The sequence below is a fragment of the Bombus bifarius genome, unplaced genomic scaffold (genome assembly GCF_011952205.1).
Source record: "Bombus bifarius isolate JDL3187 unplaced genomic scaffold, Bbif_JDL3187 scf7180000007984, whole genome shotgun sequence".
NCBI classification, from domain to species: Eukaryota; Metazoa; Arthropoda; class Insecta; order Hymenoptera; family Apidae; genus Bombus; species Bombus bifarius.
In genome coordinates, this window is record NW_022884367.1 from 2,431,832 (window position 1) to 2,456,187 (window position 24,356).

The 24,356-nt window shown below is 32.0% G+C and overlaps 2 protein-coding genes across 4 annotated transcripts; both read left to right on the forward strand.

Annotated features, from left to right (window-relative positions):
- Positions 1-9,814: 9,814 nt before the first annotated feature.
- On the forward strand, positions 9,815-13,945 carry LOC117204896 (thyroid receptor-interacting protein 11-like). 2 transcript variants are annotated; one of them, XM_033442784.1, is made up of 7 exons: positions 9,815-11,651; positions 11,748-11,856; positions 11,935-12,854; positions 12,935-13,137; positions 13,198-13,454; positions 13,513-13,675; positions 13,760-13,945. In XM_033442784.1, the coding sequence occupies exons 1-7, from the start codon at positions 10,156-10,158 to the stop codon at positions 13,777-13,779; spliced, it is 3,168 nt and encodes a 1,055-aa protein (XP_033298675.1). In that variant the 5' UTR covers positions 9,815-10,155; the 3' UTR covers positions 13,780-13,945. The 2 variants fall into 2 exon arrangements, with proteins under 2 accessions (XP_033298675.1, XP_033298674.1); XM_033442783.1 differs by having other exon boundaries at positions 10,156-11,651; positions 13,513-13,671.
- Positions 13,946-16,666: 2,721 nt separating this feature from the next.
- LOC117204899 (apolipoprotein D) lies at positions 16,667-24,081 on the forward strand. Of its 2 annotated transcripts, XM_033442797.1 has the most exons (5): positions 16,667-16,825; positions 20,092-20,320; positions 22,028-22,199; positions 22,727-22,914; positions 22,997-24,081. In XM_033442797.1, the coding sequence occupies exons 1-4, from the start codon at positions 16,667-16,669 to the stop codon at positions 22,884-22,886; spliced, it is 720 nt and encodes a 239-aa protein (XP_033298688.1). In that variant the 3' UTR covers positions 22,887-22,914; positions 22,997-24,081. The 2 variants fall into 2 exon arrangements, with proteins under 2 accessions (XP_033298688.1, XP_033298687.1); XM_033442796.1 differs by having other exon boundaries at positions 22,727-24,081.
- The last annotated feature ends 275 nt before the right edge of the window (positions 24,082-24,356 follow it).

Here is a 24,356-nt window from a genome sequence, read left to right on the forward strand (position 1 = left end):
ATTTCGTAATCTCGGAGCGACATGAAGAATTTTAATCATCGCTGACTTCTTTCTTTTTCCATTTTCTTCTCTTTCTACATTATATTCTCCGTTTAAATAGAAAGACACGATTTTCCGAAAGAAATTAATTCATTTCCTCGCTGTTAATCTTTTAAGAAATTACTAAATCTCAAAAAAATGTACCGGAATGAAACTTTATTATTTTAGCACATTAATATTTGTAAAATTATGTTAAAAATTATTTCTCAGAAAGAGATCATATTTTTGTACTTGTGATGAGAGATTAAACATATAAAATCCAGCTGCGGAATACTACAAAGGGAGAATTTTAATACTGTAGCAGATCCTCGAATTTTATATCTCAATCTCGCTCCCGTGTCGAAAATAAAAAGTCTTATAATGTTTTAAGAGAAACTTTAGCATAAAATCGAAATAAATGGCCTCACCTAATATGATCGTATACATTAGCTATACATACACCATGACTCACAAAAGTATTCAAACATTTGACATAGGACATTTTTATGAACATATTCTGTGCGTTATATAAAAAACATTTGACATTTCAGTAGCACATAAGGCTTATTGATATAATGGGTAATTGACTTCAATTATTCAATAAATGTGTCTCAATAATTTTGTAAAAAAGTTACTAAAAAAGTTGACTTTTCTCAAATGTAATAAGTATCTTATAACGTCAATATATGTATTATTGTCTGATTTGTTTTAAACTTTACCAATGTAATCATGTTAATTGTACTTATACAAAATGTTCTGTATAACACAGTATATTCCAAATGAGTTCCCACAAGTGTTCCAATATTTTCGTGAAGATGCATATATTTTACCAGTCTATTTCGTTCGAATTTTCCAATTTCCGCCTCTTTTTCTACTTTCAACCCAATTGCAAATGCCCAATCGACCAAAACAAATAAAAAATTTTTCGCTAATAATCGTTTCGCCATTTTTTAACTGCTATCAATACGTGTACATTTGTCACCAATTTTGATCGCTCTATTATTTCCTTCCACAAGAATTGTTCTTTTTTTTCCTTTCTCTTTGCGACACTTCGATTAATACTGCGTGGAAACCGAACCGGAAACATATCGGATCACTCGAACGGCAACGACGTGACGTAGCTATTTTTATTGCAAGTCGAATAATTAATAACAACTGGATATGTGTTGCGATAAAAAGCTTAGAAGAGAAATACTGGATGAATTGGCGTCACGTGGCTTAATAAAACCAGGATCGTTTTATATCGATGGTAAGCCTTCGCTGAACCGCGTCGATCGTTAAACGGATTATTTAACGTATATACAGCCATGAATTTGCTCGCTTATGCGGCTGCGGTTCCCGTTCGTATAATAGCCGCAACGAACGCGACCCGCCAATTACCTTAATCGATGTTTAACGTTTACTGCCGCTGCCAAACTCGGTATTCGACTTCTAACATCCACAAACAAAATCACGGATATCGTTAAGAGTTAGTGGTCACCATGACGAGGACCGAGGAAACGGTTTACTGTATCATAAATAAGTGTAGTTATTAGTACACTGCATTTATGGAGAATTCGTAGGTGCATAATTCATAGAATCCAGACAATATTCAAAAATATATAAAATATGAAGACTTACAGGAGAACTCGATAAGTCGCAATTTCTATTTTTTTTATAGGGCAGTCGCAATAAAATTCGCTGTCAATTAATCTCGTGTTACGAAAATTGTCTTTTTGTTTGATTTTAGGAGTCGAACCTGAATGTTTCCATTCTCTTCATAATATGAAATATATTGCTGGTCGTGATAAAACAAAAGAAAATCCAGAATTTGAATTTCTATAATATTCGTCAATGGTGTAGTATTAACATGTTATATGCGTAAGTATAATTATTGTAGAGGATAAAATAAAACTATAAAATAAAAATAAATATAAAAACATATATGTATGTATTCAATTTCTAATTGATAAAATTGGAAAAGAAAATCCTTCTATCGGCTAATGAAGTTAGAACAGTTCTATCATGGAACAAGACATTCAAGCTCAGCAGACTGTGTGACTACGTTTTTCTTTATTAGATTCCCAAAGTAGAGAATTCTCCGGTAACATTTTTATTATTCTTTTTCATATTATAACAATTCGTATGCCCTGTTCAATGGATCGTATATTCGTTTTTTTATCTTTCTAAAATACGTAGATTTACGCGCGGCTGGCTACTTCGCGGGATCGACGTTCGTCCGAACGTCTTCAGAAGGAATAAATAATTCTGAAGAACGAGGTAAAACGTCGCGGTAAATGCAAGGATCGATCGAGCTTATAGCGTACTTTGCGACGAGAACCATTTCGAGTTTACTGCCGACTGAGCGTCCAAAACGATTGACTCCGATTCTATCTGCGATATTACAAAGACAAAATTTATTCGATCTTTACCGTACAAGTGAAATGACCTCGAGAATGAATCATCGAACATCATTCAGTTTTGTTCGAGATCAAAATTGGTTCCAGTACAATCGTGCTTTCTAGTTATATGAAAATGACACGTAAATACTTCGTTATAAACCATGAAGCATTACTTTCAATACGATAAATTCACTACAGGATACTACATGAAATAGTGTATGTATATAAATGATGTATAATACACATTAATATTCAATAGGAAGTTAATAAAACGGAAGAAAAAAATCATGTGGCAAAGAGTAACAAAAAATAAACAGTAAAAAGATTATAATAAATAACCGGTAAGATAGCTAAGTTTTTAAATTTCTAGAACGTACGAGTATTTCAGACTGGTTCTTATAAATGTTTCTTATATTTAGATTGATAGAAATTTCTAACGTACTTACACCAAAGCAATTTTTCATTTTAACTTTTCTCCAAAATATGACGCTCCTGATAGATTCCTCTTGAAATCGTAGATATTTTAAGCTTTCGTATTTTTCGATCATCTGAAAAGGAAGATGATAGTTATAAAATAATAACAATATAGTCATAAAATAATAATTATAAATGATAACAGAAATATATTTATCAAGTTTTGGTATTATATTTAAAAATCAATATCCTTGAAAATAGTATACATCGTAGTATAATTTTGTTGAATATATATCTGTTGACTTTTCCATTGCTCGTAGCTCTATCGCAGAAGCAAGCTCGGTCATAGCGATAAATATAATAAAATAATCGAAGAGAGAAGTTGAGGTAGTTTTCACGGCTGGGTAAGGCTGACGCAGAGCAGAACGATATACCGTGAATGCTCCGGATGGATACATGTGAAGAGATACGGATGCCGTCTCGAGAAGAGAACAGAAGACACGAGGGTGCAGAAGCCAGAAGCCAACGGCGAGGGAATTGGAAGAGAACGAAAGGGAGAATCGGGTCCCGATGCACTGCAGAGACAGCATAGCCATCGGTCTTGCCGCGGTTTTCCAAGATCCTCGAGTTTATCTCCGAGAGTTTATCTTCAGGAACGGCAGGGAAGTGATCTAAGTTTCATCCGGTTGGCGGGCCGTCAGACTCGAGGCTATTCGGCTGCTGGTTATCTTTCAGTGGTGTCAAGAGCCTTGCCCAACGCAGCTTTCGATAACGCCCTTTTCGCGTAGTTACACGACAATCTATCATGCCACCAAAAACCTATTTTGTATCCTGCATAATGTTCGCGTGCGACCACGTTTTCGAACCTGTCCGCCATTCAACAAGGAGAAGGAGAATATTCGTGTATAAAAAGCTGACTGCTTTATTGTTGAAAGCAATTAATTTCGTCTATGGATATGTTTGTTTTCAACTCTACAGCATTCCTCGAGTTATTTTTTTTTCCAGTAGGGCTCAGAATTTTGAAATTTGATTAGGAATAATTAATTACAATATCAATTTCTAGAAAATAGGTAGAAATATATAATATTGGAGACAGGCCTGATTTAATTTTAGTTGTGGTTATTTATTGATTTGTATTTCTTATATACGAAGACAGCTCCCATTTCTGCACAGCTAAAAAATAATTACTTTTCTTTTAGCAAACGAAACGTTATCTTTATATCGTAGCAGTCATATTTCAGATATCGAAAAGTAAAATAAAAATGGAATATTCCTCTAGTGCGTCAGTCAATAGTGTAAATATACTATTAATCTCTGGAATGAATCATTTTAAGAATTCTAAAGTTGTCAAATACATTTTAATAAAATACAGATAATATTCACTTAAAATTCCCAGTAGTACATCATGTAAAATAAATACATAAAACAATATAACATCAGAAGAGAATACGTGAAATAATTTTTGATGCGAGTATCAAGTTGTATAAAACATATTACGGAACATTTAATTTGTCATTTTATCGAATAATTTAATATTCTGCACTTTTTCGGTTAAATTTCGTATTCAACAGCTATTGTATTACCTTATCAATTATCCTTTTTGCACGAAATATTCCTATAGATTGTGAAATATTGCGTTTGATAATAAAGAGATACTTTGAATAATATTAATAACAATTATACAAAAAGTGGAAAAACGAGAACTTGAAAACAAACAATTCCTCCATTTCTAAATATATAAATATAGAATTAATTATTAAGCAGATAAAACGATTAAAAATATAAAGATGTCAAATTATCTAAAATTCCATTATTTCCATTGTTATTAAACTAAAAAATATATGTATTACTATTTACAAATGGTTAGAACACTTATACGTCAAGTAATCTTTAAAACTATTCTTTGTCTACGATAATATTTTCTTTTTCGAATAATATGAAACGTCGGAAGATAAAGCTTTACACAAGAAGAAATTATTATTTTACGTCGACAAGAAGAATTATCATTATTCCGAGTATAATACAATTTTCAAAGTACTTTATGCATATTCCTTGAAGCGTACTACTTTGAAGTTCCTTCGTTCTTCTGCATTCACGTGTAGGCAAATTTTAGACCAGCACCTTTACATACCCTGTTTACCTCTTGGTGTCACGTTCTAAGGCACAGCATCACTTCAGCGACAAAGAGAATTGTTACTTTCGTATCTAAAATTTCTTGGAAGAAAAAAGCTAAGCACTTAAAACAATAGAACGTAAGAAAATGAAGGTTTAACATGTAAAAATATATTTAAATAAGAAATATATTACGATGTATTTAAACAAAGTTATAAGTTGGTAGATTTCGTTGTTAAACGTTTATAATAGTCCTCCTACAATAAAATTCCTATAACGTTTAACGTTTATTATATCAAACATAATAAATTGGAATCTCTCTCTCTCTTTCTACAATATTAATTTATTATATATTAAAACGATGTTGCTTATGCAGAAAACTACCCTTTTGAATATATCTCAATGTCCAATTGGAAATGATATATGCAGCAAAAGAGATGCATGTCCTTCTCTTTTATTATTTCGTTTAAACTCTCAGACCGATTACACTGTAAAATAAGCAACAAATGTTTCGACTGAGTAAGATTTGTGAGATTATTTTACTGTAAACTTTTTCCCATATTGCTTAAGCCAATTTAAGAGAAGTTATGCTTTCGTTTATTAAATTGCTTCATTGCATTGGTTTCAAAATCATCGTTTTTATGACCAAGTTTTATAACCAGTTTTTATGACGAAACGTCACGTTCTAACCACGAAGGATGTGATCCTTTTGATTAAAAAAGAGTATTATTCTTATCACCAATTAAAATATTGATTTTTTTCGAAATTTTACGGGAATGTAATATAAACTTCATAAACATATGTCCAATTACGATGGAAGTAAAAATGGTGTAACATATTTAACAGATAATTCGAGAAATACCTGATCCATCTCTCTCAATGATCTATCTCTACCAATTGTCCTAATTCTCCTATTTTATCCTCCACGGAGCAAAAGAAATATAATTAATTCTCGCATACAAAAAGTTAACATGCTCCATTTCCACCGGGAAGATCTATCGTTATAGAGCGAGAGCCATACGCGAAATACAATATTTAGCCGAGCACGAGCAAAGAAACATTTTTCGACAGACACGCTCCGATAGCCGACTTGAATAAACATTGCATCGTGTGCAACGTGTGTATGCAGAATTTAAAAGGAAAACAAGGAAACAGCGATATGTTCTTTGTAGCCAGTCACAGACGCAGACAATGGGAACGGGCAAAGCACGCATTCAGTTCCAGTGACCGTGAGTAGATGTACCATTCGACTGGACGATCGGCAGAGTATAAAGGGTTAAATTTGCTTTTCTTCGAACATGCAACTCCTTCTCCAGCCACAGGTCCACAGGGATCGTTAGGCCCGAGTTATTAGTTATCAGCCGATTCCCACGGCGTTGTCAATGTTCTCCTCTCCTTGGTCCAGGTTATTGATCGACCGTTCGGAAGATTCCTGGCACCGGGGTCACTTCTAGTAGACTGCTCGTCCAGCAGGAAACGGAGTGGTAGTTATCCCCGGAAAGAAGATCAGCCAACGAACTTATTGATTGTACTTTCGAACTCGTTCTCCCTCTCTGTACGGTGGTGTCTGCTGACTATTGCACACTGCCGCGGATCAAACATACTTCAAGCCTAGTGATCCTCGTCAAATTTCGTCGCGTCTGCCCGATTCCACGGAATCCTTGTTTCCACTACTTGTCCTGTTCGGTATCTGTTTGCTTCACCAGTCGTTCCACGTGAAAATATCGTATAACTGTCATCTTCATCTATAACGAAAGATGTAAAGATAGTTTTCATCTGCGTTTTATCCAAAGCGACTAGTGAACAAAATAAAGCCAATCTCTGTTTTTTGACGAACTGAATGATTCGTTCGTAGCAGGTTTCCTTCGCTCTTTCGATATTTCAGGGCGACATTCATTATTTCAGTCGTTGATATTTTGAGAATTAGCGAAATTCGATTATCGGATCAGTATACTGTAACAAATAATTCAGTTTTCACATTTCACGATCACCGTGGATGAATCACCTGCGATGCGCATCGAAAGCGTAAAAGTGTAAATTCGTCGACGTGCATTGGAAATTCATAGCAACGATCGTGATAGGAAACGGTCGACCAACGAAACAACTCCAGTTCGCGAAATTGTCAGGTTAAGTGTAAACCAATCGTACTCGAATGCCTCTGAAATGCTTCATCTTCCGCTTTAGTAAACACAGCGAAATGTTGATCCACCGAATCTTGGTCAACGGGAGCACGGACGACTGTGCCTCGAGTTCAACTGCGCTCCTTTCACGCGAAACATAAGAGATTATTCTCTTGTATCTAATTTGGATAACTGACGCAATTTGTTCTTAAAATAAGCTATAAAGAGATCTAGGGCTAAGATTGTGGAAACAAGATGGCGTGTTACAGCTCAATGGAGGAAGCGTCCATTAATCGAGGCATTAGCTGTTTACGGTTCGATAAACGGAGAGAATTACGTTTCTATCGATAATTTATACTAAGTGGACTCCGAAATCTAGATAATAGAAAAGTAGGTATCTAAATGTTCTATAATAGGATACTCCTGTGGCCTTTAGATAAAAGGATAGTTAAAATTAAAAGATAGTCAAAGATAAATGAAGATTATCAAAATTGTATTTTTGATTTGTGCTAGAATTAAATTTATATTTTTGTCATTGCCTACGTCGTCGCTATAATTCTGACTATCAATGTATAGAACATATAAATACACATTGGAGACCAATAGTTGTAGACCAATCGACCGATGGTACTAGGTAGTCTGTTGTGATTAACAGTGAAAACAGTGCTCGTCGAAATTAATTTCTGTTCAAAAAAATAAGAATTTGTAAGTTTAGAGTATTCAATTGTAATGTATCGCATAGCTACTTGGTCCCTCCCAAGATATACATATGCATAAATAATTTAGGAGTCCTAAAAAAGTTCTTGCCACGCAATTGTTCAATAGATAATCTATTTCTTGAACTGAGAACTTCGATACCATTTTAAGAAGTTGCCAATCGAAAAATACTCTTTAGTATTTTATTAAGCAGAGATCGCGAAACAGTTGATCGAGTAAAATTGTCTCCGTTTCTAGCCTCCATCTTTTAGTCGTAGAATCAATAATTCAAGAGATACGACGAATGACAACTTCAGAAACTTGAAGAAACATTAACGTATAACAAAAGTTGAAGCAGTTGATCGGGTCGATTGACCCGCATACCGTTCTTCGCATCGTGGGGGAAACTAAACGACTAAGAACGATATCAGGGATATGGAAGAGGACGTGGGATTGTTTGCACTGTATAGATATAGCTACGCGAAATACGTTTACCATATATTAAACACACAAAAGAGAGATTATTAATACCGTGTAAAAAGTATCAAATTTTATTAGCATTTACAAGAGTTGTAGTAGACAGAATCATGAAAAGCAAACGAAGAATTAAAAGAACCCGTCGTTACGCAGGTACGTAAGTTTCTAAAATGAAATGATCGAAATATGATATAACTTTTTAGTAACTAACTCAAGTTAATTACGAGTGAATTTGATACGAATCTCGTTAGCTGTATTCGTGTAAATTGATCGTTGCCAGGCTATGTAGGTATATCGTTGCCAAGCTATATAGTTATATCATAAGAACGTCGTTTATGCTTTCACCCTGTCCCTTATTCTCGTTCGTTTAGAGAACAGGAATGGAAAGAAAGGATTAGCACTTTATTATCGCTATAGTTCGTTAGTAAATGAGGTTAATGGCTGTTACAGCTTCAGCAAACCGCGTTCAACCCCGGAATCGAATCGTGCTACCGAACTCGATACCTAATCGTAAAGTAATATTCCACGCAACCTCGGAATCCTACACCACGTACTGAACTTCCAAATGGATCCGAAGCTCGTTCTTGAACGTTCAGAATCGCGTAATCTGCGTTTTTTTCAGAGAAATCATCTTTGATGTTCCCCACAATATTGCTGCGAAATGTACACCGAACACGAAGATTATCGTTCTTGAATCGCAAACAATAACGTCAACAATTTGTTGAATGATTGGACTTCGTATTGTTTCCGGCTTTATATTCTGCAAAGCCAGCATAATGACTCCGTACGGATGTACGTTGTGCTGGATAGAGTAATTTTATGTTATCATCAAACATTCAAAGTTTTTAAAAAGAATTTTTCGAACATTTATTTCTTTTTTCTGCGTTCTTCTATATTCAAGTGAAAGAAAGAAAAATGATTTAGTTTAGCTTCGTCTGACCAACGTTTTTAATATAATTGTAACGACCGAAACAAGTTGTATTTCTTCTGCACGTAAAATAAAATAAACAAACAATTATTTTAAAATTTAGTATCTCATTTCCTTATTTTCTTTAGTTTCTTATTTCTTTTTTTATTTTCGATATGTGGTATATTGGAATACAAAGAAGTATAATTAGATTTCTTCCAACATTTTTTTCTTATAATAACATAACATTTTCTTCTAATACAATATTAATTTCAGGGAATAAATAGTTCTCACGACCAGTTCGTATATTTCTACACATACATATCATATAGATTTCATAAGGATAGAACGTAGCATAAATTTATATTTCATTCTTGTGACAAAATGAAAAATGAAAAGTGAAAAGTGGAAAGTGGAAATAAAATATATATCTAATATAAATGGAGAACGGAAAACGATAAAGCTTTATGAATAAAAGGATTAAATATTCAGTTGAAAGTTCAGTTATAAATCATGTCATATTGATTTCTACAACAAACTTAATAAATTTGATATGTAAATTATTTAACAACCTTTTACTTTTTTATATATACGATGAAAGAAAAGAATTGAAAATAAATTATTTTACAAAAAACATTAATTTAAAGAATTTAAAATGCATTGTGCTGCCATCTGTCGATGGCATCAACGTATTTTTAGTTAAAACATGATGCGAATGCATCTGTTCGAATATTTGTTTGGTTAGTTTACGGATTTTTTAAAATATATGTATCATAATGTAATTTTTTGGTGTAAAATAGAAAATGAGTGACAATCGTTTGAGAACACTTCCAAATTGTCTATACTGTCGAGGTTTATAACCATCTTTTAATATTAAATGAATAAGGTAGTGAATTCAATCTTTTGTTTACACTTTTTACTGTTTTGGAGGGATGTATAAAATATTGTGTAAATACTGTGTACATACGAATTTTTTGGGAACATACGATAATTGGATTTAATTTGCTTTGGTGAAAGGAAATTTAAATGGATGATGAGTGATTCTGATGATACAGATGTTTTGCTCTTAATTCCACCTGATCTGTTCCTTGTGTCGTCATCTTCAGAATCGGATGTTAATTCTGATCGAATGAAAGATTGTTATAGTAATAAAAAAACTGGAGTAATATCCGAACTTGTGGAGCATATGCAATCACTAGAAAGCAGAGTTTGTGCTATCGAATCCAAAGATACTAGCTTAGATGCTATTTTGCTAAATAATTCATTGGAATCACAAATTCAGAGTAATTCAGTTGCCAAATTTAGGCAAACATTACCCAAAACTAAATTTTCTGTGAGTGAAAACTGTAGCTTACAAAATACACCTGTAAAACCTCGTCAATCCTTGTCTGTTCCATCAACCCCTAATGGTCACTCATTACCAAACCATATCTATAATTCTCATCAGAATGACATAAACTTGGGGAATCGTCTCTCTGTGTCTATGGGTACTAATGCAACTAATGCTAATGAACACGATGAAAATAAGCATGACTCTCTAACGTCCCAGTCCTCTGTGGTGGTTTCCCCTACTGCTTGCAATGTGGGTTTTCCGCATGTTACGTTTAATTCTCCAGGAGGGAAATTTCATTCTCATCCAGCAAATTGTAAACGTACAAATAATATATGTATTAAATCTCCTTCCAATCAATTGCATTCAATGCCATCTACCTCAACTTTACTTAGCACAACAGAAGAACCGCAGTCGCATTCTAAAACTAACATACCAGAAATGGAGATCTCTGATGTTGATGAACTACTTCAAGAGATGGAAGCTACTGAATTAGAATTATCAAAAAGGATAAACAGGGTTTCCATGCATAATTATCTTAAGGAACAAAATGGTATAATATCTAATGAGAGTAGCAACAGTCTTGGAAGTAAAGACTATAGGACTGCAGACAGACAATCTGTTAATCGAAAATTGGAATTTAAGCCACATGAGTCAAGTGACTGTCATGATATTTTGTTATTGAAATCTAACAAAAAGTCTGATGTTTTTGCTGATATATCCTTGCCATATATTGATTCATTTCACATGAATGAGACTGATAAAATGATCTCAGAGTTTAAAACATGGGGACAAAGTATGCAAAATCAAGTGTCAAAGACTGAAGAGGTAGAAAGTATAGATAAATCAATGAATTCAAGCAGTATTGATAAGTCAGTTGTTAAAACAGCTGATGCACAAAAGAGGGAACCAATTACTCAACAAATCCCTTTAAATGTAGACAATGTAAATAGTATAATTGATATGCATAATACTCAAACGTATAGTACGCATAAAAAGTTAGATACTTCATTGCATAATGAATTAATACAAAGTAATACTGCAACAAAAAGTACAGAATGTAATGCATTATATTTGCCAGAACCTTACAAAAGTTTTGAACACAATGGAAATGTGCAATATATAAAGCAAACACATGATATACCACTTATTAAGAATATTTCTCATGCATCAACAAATACCGAATATTTTCCAAGGTAATTTTTGTTATAAACAAAATTACATATCTGTATGTGTGTGTGTTTAATAAAAAATTTAGTTTCGGGAGTAATATAATTTTACTTTTATTCTAGAAAATCTCAACGGCTTTTGTCATTATCAGATTTCTGGGAAAATAATGGTACTAAAACACAAGAAGAACTACACAGAATTAAATTAGAAGAAGAAAAATTCCGACGAGAGGTATATAAAAATTTATTTTGTCAATTTTTATATATTTTAAATAAATTATTCTATTGAATAATAGGAAACTTTTTACAGCATTGTGAACACTTAATTCAAGAACTCCAAAAACGATTGCTAGAACAACAAGAAAAGGTAGCAGTAGCACTTAGAGTAGATAATGAAAAAAATGAATTGATAACACAATTTCATAATGCATGGTCCAAATTAAAGCAACAAGTGCATGTGTTAGAAATTGAACACAGTGCTTTGCAAACAAATCTTAAGAATGTAACAGAAAAACATCAATTAGAGATTTCAGAATTTCAATCACAGATAAAACGTTATGAAGGTGAATTATCGAAAGCTTTAGACCTTGCAGCTGGATATAAAGAAAAAAATGATATTGCAACAAAGGAAAAGGTAGAGTTATTGAAAAATCATGCTGATGAATTGGAAAATTATAAATCGTTTGTACAAGAAGCAGAAAATAGGTACGAAAAATTGAAAGTAGAATATAATAAATTAGTAGAAAAATATCAACAATCTGAAGAAACATTAAAGACTCTTCAAAAAGAGTTAGGCAAAGAACGATTAAAAGGTGGAGAAGTTAGAAATGAAATGGATGTCATTCATAAAGCTCTAGATACTTGCGAAGCCGAATTGACTGTACTCAAACAAGAAAAAGAAAATTTACAACTAAAATTAAAAGAAGAAAATAACAGAAATTTAATTCTAGAACAAAAAAATACTTCGCTGATTTCAACTCTTGACGATGCCAAAAAAGCCGAGAAATTAGCCAAAGATGAAACAAGATATCTCGTAGAGCAAAAGGAAAAAATTAGATCTGAATTACAAGAAATTTACCAGAAACAAGTTGATGAGGTAGTAAAAGCTAAATTACAAGAATTTCAAACTCAACTTGATGCTGCTGAATCAGAATTTGTTGAGGAATTAAAAACTAGACAACAGGTTATTGCTGAATGTGCAGCTAGAAAAATTAAAGACATTATAGATAAGTATGTATTTCTTTTAAGCATATTTCAAGTCACTTGAAGAAAACCATTAATTATATAATTATTACTTATAATTTATTCAGGCATAAATTAGAAATAAATTTACTAGAGGAAAAACATAAAGAAGAGAAAAGATTATGTGAGCTTCAGTTAGCAGAAGCTCTACAGAAATCATCCTTTTTAGAAGCGCAACTTAATTCTCAACGTGCTACTAAATCTCAACTTGCAGAACAACTTCATTCAGTGATGCAGAAACAATGGCAACAAGCTTTACGAATTATATCAGGTAGAATTATTATATTGTAACTTATTGTTTACTCATAATATAATTTATATTGATTTATAGGGGAAAATATGGAAAATTTGACTCCTCTCCAAAAAATTCATGCTGAAAAATTATTTGAATCAGGAGGTCCAAGAAAGTCTGAATCAATGCCAAACTGCTATACAAAGATTTCCCAGGAACCAATAAAGTTAATGTCATACGTAACTGATGCACAAAATTTTCGTGATCAAAGTGAATGTACCATGACATCACTGGATGAAACTCCAGTAGCTAGTAGGAAAAAATCTAAGGATGATCTCCGAAAATATGTGAGGCTGGTAAGTTCTAGTTGATTTTAATATCTATATCTGTAAAATAAGATTTGATATTTCCTAGATTGCTGAGATGCAGCAAGCAAAGGAAGAATTTTCAAAAATTACGGGAGATATTTCAAGTTCACCTTTACTATGCAGAGAAGTACCAAGGAAACATTATTTAAAAAAGGAACCAAGTATTAGAGATGAGGATAATATTGCGTGGCAACCTATATCAGAAGTAGGTACATAGGTCTACTTCATATTATTTTGAAATATTATAATTTAGGTAAAATTTCACTAATATATAGTATATTTTACATCCCTAGATTACTCAAGACAACAGTGAATTTATTCCAATTTCACAGAAAATATCTACAAAGGGAGAACAACAAAAGGTAAAACCACCATGGAAATAATTTATGGTATTTATAAGTGGACCATAATAAGTTTATTATTAAAATATGTACAATAAATATTTTTTACTTAAATAAAATATATTTTATATATAATAATTAGTAAATAAATACTATTTTTAATTATTCTGTCATTTCCTCGAATAATAATTTTATACGCGATATAACTTTTTATTTCCGAAATTTCGTTTTAGCATTAATTATTTTATTCCGACTACCAAGTAGAGGAAAAGGATGTCCGATAAAGAAATATAAACGATAACGTACGTATCTCGTTCGTCAGATCAGTGTTAATTTATATACGCCCCCCGTAGAATCGTTTTGAAATGACTACGTTACTATTACATTATATGTACGTATACACTTGAATGAAAAATTTTACTTTTTGCATAAAAATAATATAAATTATCAATAAAATGTTTGTTCTTGACATAATAAACAAATCATATGTGGTCAGTTTAAACACTATTATCCTATAAGGTTAGGACTATAACCAATCAACAATGAAGTAATTGTCATCGCTTTTGAATTCGAAAAAATTAGTCATCATAGTAAATGAAAGTTAAGGTTGTTTAAACACTAACAAAAGATTTCAATCACGCTGTGTTATGACTCATAGTTATTCTTTATAGAAAAGAAACCATTTTTGTAACAGAAACATAGATATAAGTGTTTTTCACGTGAACAATTATATATAATGTATTTAAAAGGATATTTGTAATACTGTGTCATACATACCGTGAATCATGAAGAAAATGACAAATTATTTATTTCGAACACGTTTTCGTACGACGAGATGGCATGTCGAAGTTATTCACAGAACTGTTACTGAATTGTTTATCGACAACGGTTCTTGAATAGTGATCGCGAAGAAGAACATGCGGTATAAAACGCATCTAAAGGCGCATATTAATTAAGTGTACATCAATTTAATCGCAGTACATTCATCTCAATGAAAATTAAGAGTATTACGAGTAATGATGCGTTTGATGGATTTAATGGATTCTTTAATTCCGCTTGATGTAATAAATTACAGTTAAGTTACATAATTTCATTAATGTAGTTAAATGTTAAAATTACTTTATTATGTAATTGTTAATATTAAGTCAATTTCATAAACATCTATTATATTATTATATTATATTATGATTTTTTTAAATAAAAGTAAATAATGAAAAATAAATTTAAAATGAAAAATAAACTTCAATTATCCTAATGTATTAAAGAAAATCTACATTATGCAAATATAATATTAAATCTGACTAATTAAAATTCTGAACAATCGATACTTTTGTGTTATAAATATTTCATGCACATTATGACTAATATCATTTTCATTTACGGTATTGTCAATATCTTCTGCTATTTTAAATATGAAATTTATTATTTAAAATTCAGGTCTGCTTAATGATTGGATACTGACGTGTTGTTATTCTACTCCTATTATACTGTATCTATACAGGAAACGAGATACGAAGCAAACTTAATTTTTCTATATTTAGCCAAATTGAAATTTATTAATTAAAGTGTTTCAGGATCAAAATAATTATGATTTATAACATCTAAAAGTAAAGTAGGGAAGCATGAACTTCGTTGAAATAGGATATCGATCACGCGAACACCGTTTATATGAATTTTCTCGTTGTAGATTAATGACCTAATCATAAAAAGAAAATGAGATATCACTTGTGCCATTATAACTTTGGCGTATTATTAGTTTATTTATACGAACTATTGCAATCACGTACAAATTAAATTTCGTTCTTTATCCGACAGTCTTTCAAAGACAATATTTCATATTGTTATTGATTATTATTATTTTATTGCCCAATACATTGTACTAAAATAATAGAGTTTTATTAAAAATTTCTTAAATCATGAACAAATGTATTGATATAAGCGAAATTAATGTATAAGTTTCTTTTCTGCGACAAACCTAAATAATCAAACTTTTTCAACATTTTTTTCAAAATTTACAGCCTTTGAATTCAAATACATAATCCTAGACTCAAGTTTTTCGGATCTAAGTACACATCGTTTTACGATATGCATGATGATGTTGACTAGGCTGTAAAACATAAATTAAAGACCATAAACTTTTGAAACAATTTTTATAGCAATTCTTCGTATGAAACTAATTTATTGGCATACACAGCGTATCCTATATTCATAATATACTAGTACAATTTAGTATAGAGACGTGGAACATCCTATAGTATAGGGTTATACAAAACAGTGAAGATATGAATCGCTAGATTATCCTCAAATAAGAAACCTAAAAAACAATTGCCTGGTATTCTAGTACCATTCGTATATGGTATTATTCATTCGATTGAATGACTAATTATAACGTTCATCGATCGCTCGTTGAGGACATAGAGCTTCGTCGAACATTGTTCGCTGTTACCTTGAACACGAAGCGGTATACGAGCTGTAAAAAGACGGCGAAGATACGAGTCGGATGTAAGAGAGTAAGCGGGACGAGGTGGTCTAACAGTCGATGCCCTTCTTTAGCCGTGACGACGATCACGCCTACGATCAGAAGTCCTGAGCTAAGCTGGCGCCAGTTACGAGGATCGTACGCGCGACGCGCAGAACAAGTTGCCGATTGAAAACGAAAGAGTAGCAAGAATGCAAAGGGAGGAACGTGATAGTGACCACCCCCTCTTCGTTTGTACAGATAGTGGTAGTCATGAGCGCGTTCGCTCTTCATTCTGACCGACTCGGTGGCCTTTAGTCGACCAGGCAAACCTATCGAGCGAAGAAGTAAGAAGACTCTCCGCGTGTGCCAAGCGGATAGAAGCTTGAATGTGACCGAGAATGCAGCCCGGAACGAGACGCGAGAGATTCTATTCGCCGATAATAGTGCTACTGTTGTTCCTATGTTTGATCGACTGTACCGCCGCTACGTGGAAAAGGCGGGAGGACAAAACCAAGTGTCCCAAAGTAAAGGGCATACGAAATTTTGACATATCCGAGGTACGTTTCGTGTCACCTTTGATTATCGCTTGGTTGACGAAAATCCTTGGCGCTCCGTGAATGCTGTATTCGTTATTTATGGAGTTATTCGGTGTAATGTACCTATTGTGATTTCTTCTATTCGGAATCTAAATTTCAGATACTTTGATTTATTTAGTACCGTAGAAGATACATGTTGGATTCATCTTAGATTTGTGTTGTATGAAAGATAAATCGATTAGTTTTGTTGATGTTGACCATTTGGTTTCCGAAAAATTAAACAATAATCGTGTACTCTACTGGATGTTAAAATTAAGAAATTTTCAGAGAATCTAATTAGTTAATTTGATGCTCGAATGATTCATTTGATTGTAAATCAATGCGAATCGAATTATATGAAAAATAAACAGAATAACTTCACTAAAGCTCGGTACAAAAGAATTACAATAATCTAAAGACACTTTTAAGTTATATAGATCCAAACACAATTTACAATGAAAATACTTATACAATATAAAATTTTTAGGAAAGAGACGTTATTAAAATCTCGTTGATACAATATCTTCTTTTAATGTGAAGCATTATCAAACATGGTAACTTGGCGATACGTTAATGCTGATAATCAGCTGCTGAATTTTCCCTAATTGCTACATAGAACAGAATCGTTAAACATCGAGTTACATATCTCTCGTTGATGTTCTGATTTCATAAATAGACGATCACGACGGATTGCCGATCAATATGTACTTTGAATATATAATAATAATTGCGGGGGAGCGCAATTGGACCGCGTTTGTTGAATACTCCCGATCGTATACGGACGCGATAACAGGAATTACAATTTCCTCATGATATTGCGGTTCGATTGTAGTTAAAATATTGTAAGAGATGCGTTGTGCTTATAACTGACTCAAAATTTTGAAATTTTTCGACACAGTACGATTTATATAGTAGACAAGGACTCGCGTAAAATATCGCGAATCTTCTTTCAAAGGAAGACTTGGAGCAACTTATTTTTGGAACTTTATGCGTGTTTAAGGGAAGGCTATTTCGGACATATGTACCTTGCGTGCATTTAAAACTACTTCATTTCATTGAACACCTTTGTATGGTCACAGATTAAACAGTTTGGCTTTAGAATTTTATTAATATTTATGTTTCTTATTATTACATTTTCACGTATGATTTATGTGATCTACGATCAGTTACTTTATCCATTTCAGTTGTTATTTCATAATACATCTATGTCAATAGGAAATGATAAAATTAAGAGAAAATTCGATCATCGTTTTCTTTTGTTCTTTTTTTGCCTCCGAAAATAATATTGAATTTACTTCTCATTATATTGATATTTGTATTATTTAAATCAAGCAATTTCATATTCGTAATGAATCTATTTTTAAGACATTAAAATTTTCGTTTGCAAAATTGAATGCTTATTCGATGACCACTAGCAATACATGAGATAATCAGCTTTCCTTTTAAGAGGTTAATCTTGGTATTCTCTATTTAAATAGGCAATGAACTGAATCGGTTAGCTCCATTGATAACACAAAAAATATTGACACGATATTTATTTTTAGACAATGACGTTTTCAAACTCCAGATGTTTATTATTTCATTCCTGTTATCTGTTTGTAATTTGATGGCAAAACTAATTTTATGCATGAGCTGTATTACCCTCGTGTAATTTATAATGAATTATTGTTATTTTATGTTGTTAGTTTTATATTTCACAATTGGATTTAAATTGGATTTCCTTAATCCACATAAATGTTCATATGTCTATTTACATACAAATTCATATTGTGAATTCTTAAAATCGACAAACAATAAAGAAGTATTTATAAAGTTATGGCTCTCAGCTCACGAAAGTATAGTACTTACTGTTCTTCGTGGGTCTTAGACGGAACTGATAACGGGAATAGCTACTATAATCTCTTCACTTCGGGAAGCAACGAGCTATACATGTTACGTGACATTTTCCTTCGTGACTAGTTAACCACAAATAGCATAAGTTTTAAATTTTGAGCTTCAAGCGTTCATTGCCTCATCAATCTCAATCTTTGTATAATTCAAAATCCTATTTAAGAAAAGAGTGTATTTTAAAACAAGTAAAATTGGAAAAATTTAATATTTATATAAAAATTCTATAACACTACCGTTACAAGATAATTATGAAAATATCTTACGATTAATTTTATCATTTTTGAATTGCATCAATCGAGAAAGAAAGGAATTAAGGAAAGAATTGAAAAGAAACACTGTGAATTCTCAATGCTAAAAAAAGGATCAACTACGAATGAAATACGAATTTTCTTTCTTTGTTCACGGTGTGTAAATATCGACGTGCAGTTGAAATAATGATAATCAAGACAGAGAGATGGATGGATGTTCTACAGGAGATGAATGCACGGGAGGCAGAAAGGGGGACAGTTTTGCATTGCATGCCGAACTAAATGACAGTCCACGGCAACGATTGCACGACCTGCCTCACGTAAACACCGACGAACCTCTCTGCACCGTTTACACGAGACAGGGATACCGAATTTTCCACTCTCGCATAAATCATCTGTAGAATAGACCACCTCGCGATCGTCAAAAATATGTACATTATTTTTGAGACATGAAATGCTGCTTCGAAGAATTAAGTATATTCGATTCGAAATAGTGAATATTTTAGAACCAGGAAATCTTTTTCAACCAAAATGTTTTCACCAAGGTTACATTCACATTGAAATTACCAAAGTGATCAAAATAATTTATTATTTTTCATAGAAATTTTTAAAACTTGTATTCATGCAAATTCTATGTGCAAGTTTTTGAAGAATATTTGAAGGCCTTAATAAAAAGTTGCAGAACTGCTATTCATAGGAAAAATGGTGCACACATAAACATATTTTTCATAACCTTTTTCAAAATACTAGTAACCTATAATTTTCTAAGCTTTAGGATTTAACATATCACTTGTACCACTTGTTCTCCAAAGCCTATATTCATGAAATAACAGAACAATATTTAACGATAAACACACGTCTCCTGTTATCGATAGAATTATGTAAATTCTGATATTTATTTTCACGCTTAATATAATATTTCGCTTATTAAACATCCCATGCACTTACGTTTTGCTCGAGAACTTGCTTTCTGCTCTGTAGTCCGTTAGAGAGGTTAGATTAACATCACAGCGCGAATAACAAAACGAGTATTAGATGCGAACAGCTCCACGGATTACCAGTGAAGACACGTTCTGTGCTACATTAATAAAGAAATTAAATTTTTTGCAGTTTCTTGGATCGTGGTACATAGTGCAGTATTATGCAAGCTCGGAGGAAGCACTCGCATATAGATGCATGCGAGCCGAATTGTCGATTTCGCCTGAAAGCACAGAGGTTACCATGAATTTCACTTACAGTTTCACCGATGATCCGATTAATGAGCAACTTGTCGGCAACATCACTTGGAAGATTCCTTCTCCAGAATTACCTGCTCATTGGGTACACGCTGAATATCCGTGTAAGTATCAAGGACTTGCGTAAATATTTAATAAAATCTTTTAACGAATCTAATGAATTGCTCTGATTGTAGTGAATTTATAATACATTAGTAATCGAATGGACTTAAATTAACTCTAATTATTTAGTACGAGGAATTTTAATTAAGCATTTAAAGTATTCTTTGGTTTCTTATCAACAATCAGTGTCAAATTGCCATTTCACTATGCTAAAATAGACAATCAATACAACGATTTTCTAATTTCAAATGGAAAAAATACTTCATTTATTTGAATTAAATTAATGAAATATATGGTAGAATAAAATTCAGTATTATATTCCGTTGGAAATGGTATTAAATATTTCAAATATTAAATGTTTCAAGGATTCGTTAACGTTCTGACACAAAAAGCGATGTTGATAACCTCAAAGAAGCAGAGTTTTAATTATCATTTCGTAGATAGATTTAGTTTCCAGAGGAAAAGCGGTAGTAGTATTATCTTTCACCAAAAAAAAAGGATATATCTCAACCAGATAGATTACTTTTCTGAAAGATAAGAAATCAACTTCGCGCATTCATACATTATATAGAGGAACAGTTGAAAAGTAAGAATTGTTTACAGACAAATTTTTATTAATATTCGTTTTCACTGAAAGATTACCACTAAATTATTAGTATTAAATTATAGATATTTCTCTAATTTTAAGTATTGTAAAGAGAACGATTCTACAAAAGTTTGTATTTTAAACAACGGAAGCACTAATTTTAGCACTGACGAAGTGTGTTTTGTGAGAAAGATATGCTTGACAACCGGAAGCTACAGATATCTTCATAAATTATTTTAATGTTATGTACCAATATAACTTTTGATTTTTACTTCGACCATACGCTATACTTATCTAGCTCACAATCGCTACTATTCACGAGAAGCGTAGTTCACCCACTTTTCCCCCTTTTCTGTTCTCTACAGACATACAACTCTTCGTTTCCTATTCAATCGATTTAGTAGGTATCATGTTTGATTATCTTCTAAAAATATTTTGTATAATAGAGGTTCACGATACTTGAATGTTCTTTTTTGTATTAGGAATACGAATTTCAAGCAATATTTGTACCAAACACGAATTAGACTACTGATTTCACTAATGATAAATGAGGATTGTGGAAAGTCTATATTACTCGTGAATAAAGCTTCAGAATGTTAATAAATGTAAGTCAAGAAATTTGACTTTAGTAATAATTGTTTTGTCCGATTTTACTTATTACGACAATATATGATAAGAGAAGCAAAAATTGATGCCATACATTTGTTCCATTCATTCGCTTACATCGATATTTTATACCTGATACATAGTATAGATACACTCGAGTATATGATACAATAAATGTCATGTATCTCGTACAGTAATTTCTTTCGAATTTGTTTCAAACATTCACTAAAAGATGAATGAAGAAGGGTTATAGATTTACCTATACAAAGATAAAGGTAATTTTGAAGACTTTGAAAAAGAAAATAGCCACTTAATGATTTGTTTGAATCATATTATACCAAACAAAAATATTTTCAATTGGTTCACCAACAATAAAATAATCTAAGGTGATACATTGTATGAGTCACCCTATAGATACACATATTGCCAAATAGCAATATCATGTAATTTATGAATTAACTTAACTCTTGAACAACATCCAAAGTTCTGAATTCCCATTCCTACTCGTATTTTGTAGATGAGGGCGTGTACAATACATACGTACTTGATTCGGACTACAAATCGTGGGCATTACTAATGCATTGCGCGGAACAGAGTAAAAGTCCTCGATATTTATCGAGCTTCATCATGAGTCGAGAGCCAAGTCTTGGAGCTAACGTTATTTCTTATCTTCGCGAGAAATTGCCCAGGTGAGTAACGACATGGTTTTATTTCTCTTGGACACGGATAACTAATGACTGAGCCTATGTGAGGATTTAATTAATACGGTGGATATCTAACACCATAGACTCATGAAATATTTATCCCACTAGAATCCAGGCTCTCCCAGATGCACGACAGTTCGGAAGAGACTGGAAAGTTTATTCGATTGTTTTATTAAACGTATTTATTTATGAAGTAATTACATATGTGTATGTCTATGATATAGAATATTCTAGACTTAGCTTTTAGATTATTTAGCTTATGGTTTCTTGGAATACTCCTCACTGATACAAGTAGACTTGAATAGCTGAGCATTGAAAAATCGAATAAAATCAATATCTTTAAATTTTGTTATAAAATAATCTTTTATTCTATCATCGGTTGTTTCATGTTAGATTCGAGATTGAATTAGATTTGAGTTATAACTGTACAAAGTAACATTCAATAAATTTTGTTGAAGGAAAGTCTTTTAAAGTATCATCAAATTAATTTTCTTATACGTTTTTTTACAAAGGTATGATATCGATCTGGAGTACATGTTTGCTATGGACCAGAATCAGTGCAACAAGATAGAAACTTCCGGAATGGACCTGCTTCTCCCACCTTCGATAATACTTAAAAGAAATAACATGACACGGAAACATCCACTGAAAAGGAAGCATCGACGTATTTGAATTTAACATGGAATTGTTGTTTAAATAGGTAGGATATTATAATACGGTTAGTAGCGTAAATATAGTGCATTAGGAATATCATTTCAGTCCAAACGTTATTTAAATTACAGCAATGAGAAGATGACTAAGAAAGAGGAACAGCTCCTCCTTTAAAGATGAAAAATAGATACGGCTAAAGTTCCTTTGGAACTGTGAATAATTATGTAAAAATTTAGTACAGTAAACTTTCTTTGCGGACGGTCATGATATTAAATAAATTAAAATATTAAAATATTAAATATGCGTATTTTAAACGCGAAGTAGGTCATAGTAAATAAATAATAAATATAGATAGACGTGCGATTAAATTATGTGATCAATCTAGGTACTTAAAACTCTAACGAACTTCTGCGTTGTTATTGAAGCACTCCGTATCATAAAACATGTAATATGTATTTCATACATTTTTGAGAAAAGTGATTAAAAACGTAAAATTATTGAATCAGTAATTTTATGCTCGGATATTAATCGTCGATTTAACATTTTGATAATTGCAAATTATACCTTCATGCTGCCACTTCTATTGAAGTAATATATTAATATATTGTGTGATAGCAGAGAACAATTGTATATAATAATATAAAATATGTACATTTGTAGTTAATAAGAGTATTTAATACAACGTTTAAAAGAAATAGTTTATATTTTCTACATTATGAACAAACAATAATTTTTACTTGAGGCTTAATAATACTTAAAAACAGATGATTTTATTTCAATAGGTTTTATATTTTATTTTTTTTATTACCTTTGTTAATATTTTATATAATAATATATATATATATAATAAATTATGTCATATTAACATTTGTTAGGATCTACCCAAAATTGATTCGTCGTTATTAACTCTTCATTCCTTAATTATAAAAGTATCTGGTTAAGGGTAAGATCGGAATTACTAAAGTGGTTATACAAATATTAAATATAACAAAAAAAAATTGGAGTTTCAACATAAAAAAGATTGGATATACATTATGACGAAATTCCATGTATTATATGTATAATTATATTCCACGTATAATTAATAGATCAACAAGGAAGGCGATTAAGCAAAAGCTACGTAGACACTTTGGGCTAGTTTTATTAATTCAATTAACAACGTGTTATAATACTCTTCGTCTCTTTCTCTTACTTATAATTACATAATTGTAATGAACTGTTATTGTTTTCTTTAGACCCGTCGTCTTTCAACATCTTAGCGTAACTCATCCAAAGTCGCGGACACACACTTGCAGGAGCACGTAGGATCATTATGATCATCATCATTATCATCGTCATCATCATCATCATTACCACCATCATCACCATTAGAATCGTTATCGTAACAGTCGTCGTCATATAATCACCCAGCGCACCTAGTACTTAATTTTACTGGATATGGCAGCTACAACTTATAAGAAATATTACAAAATCACTGAAGATTCGTTCTTC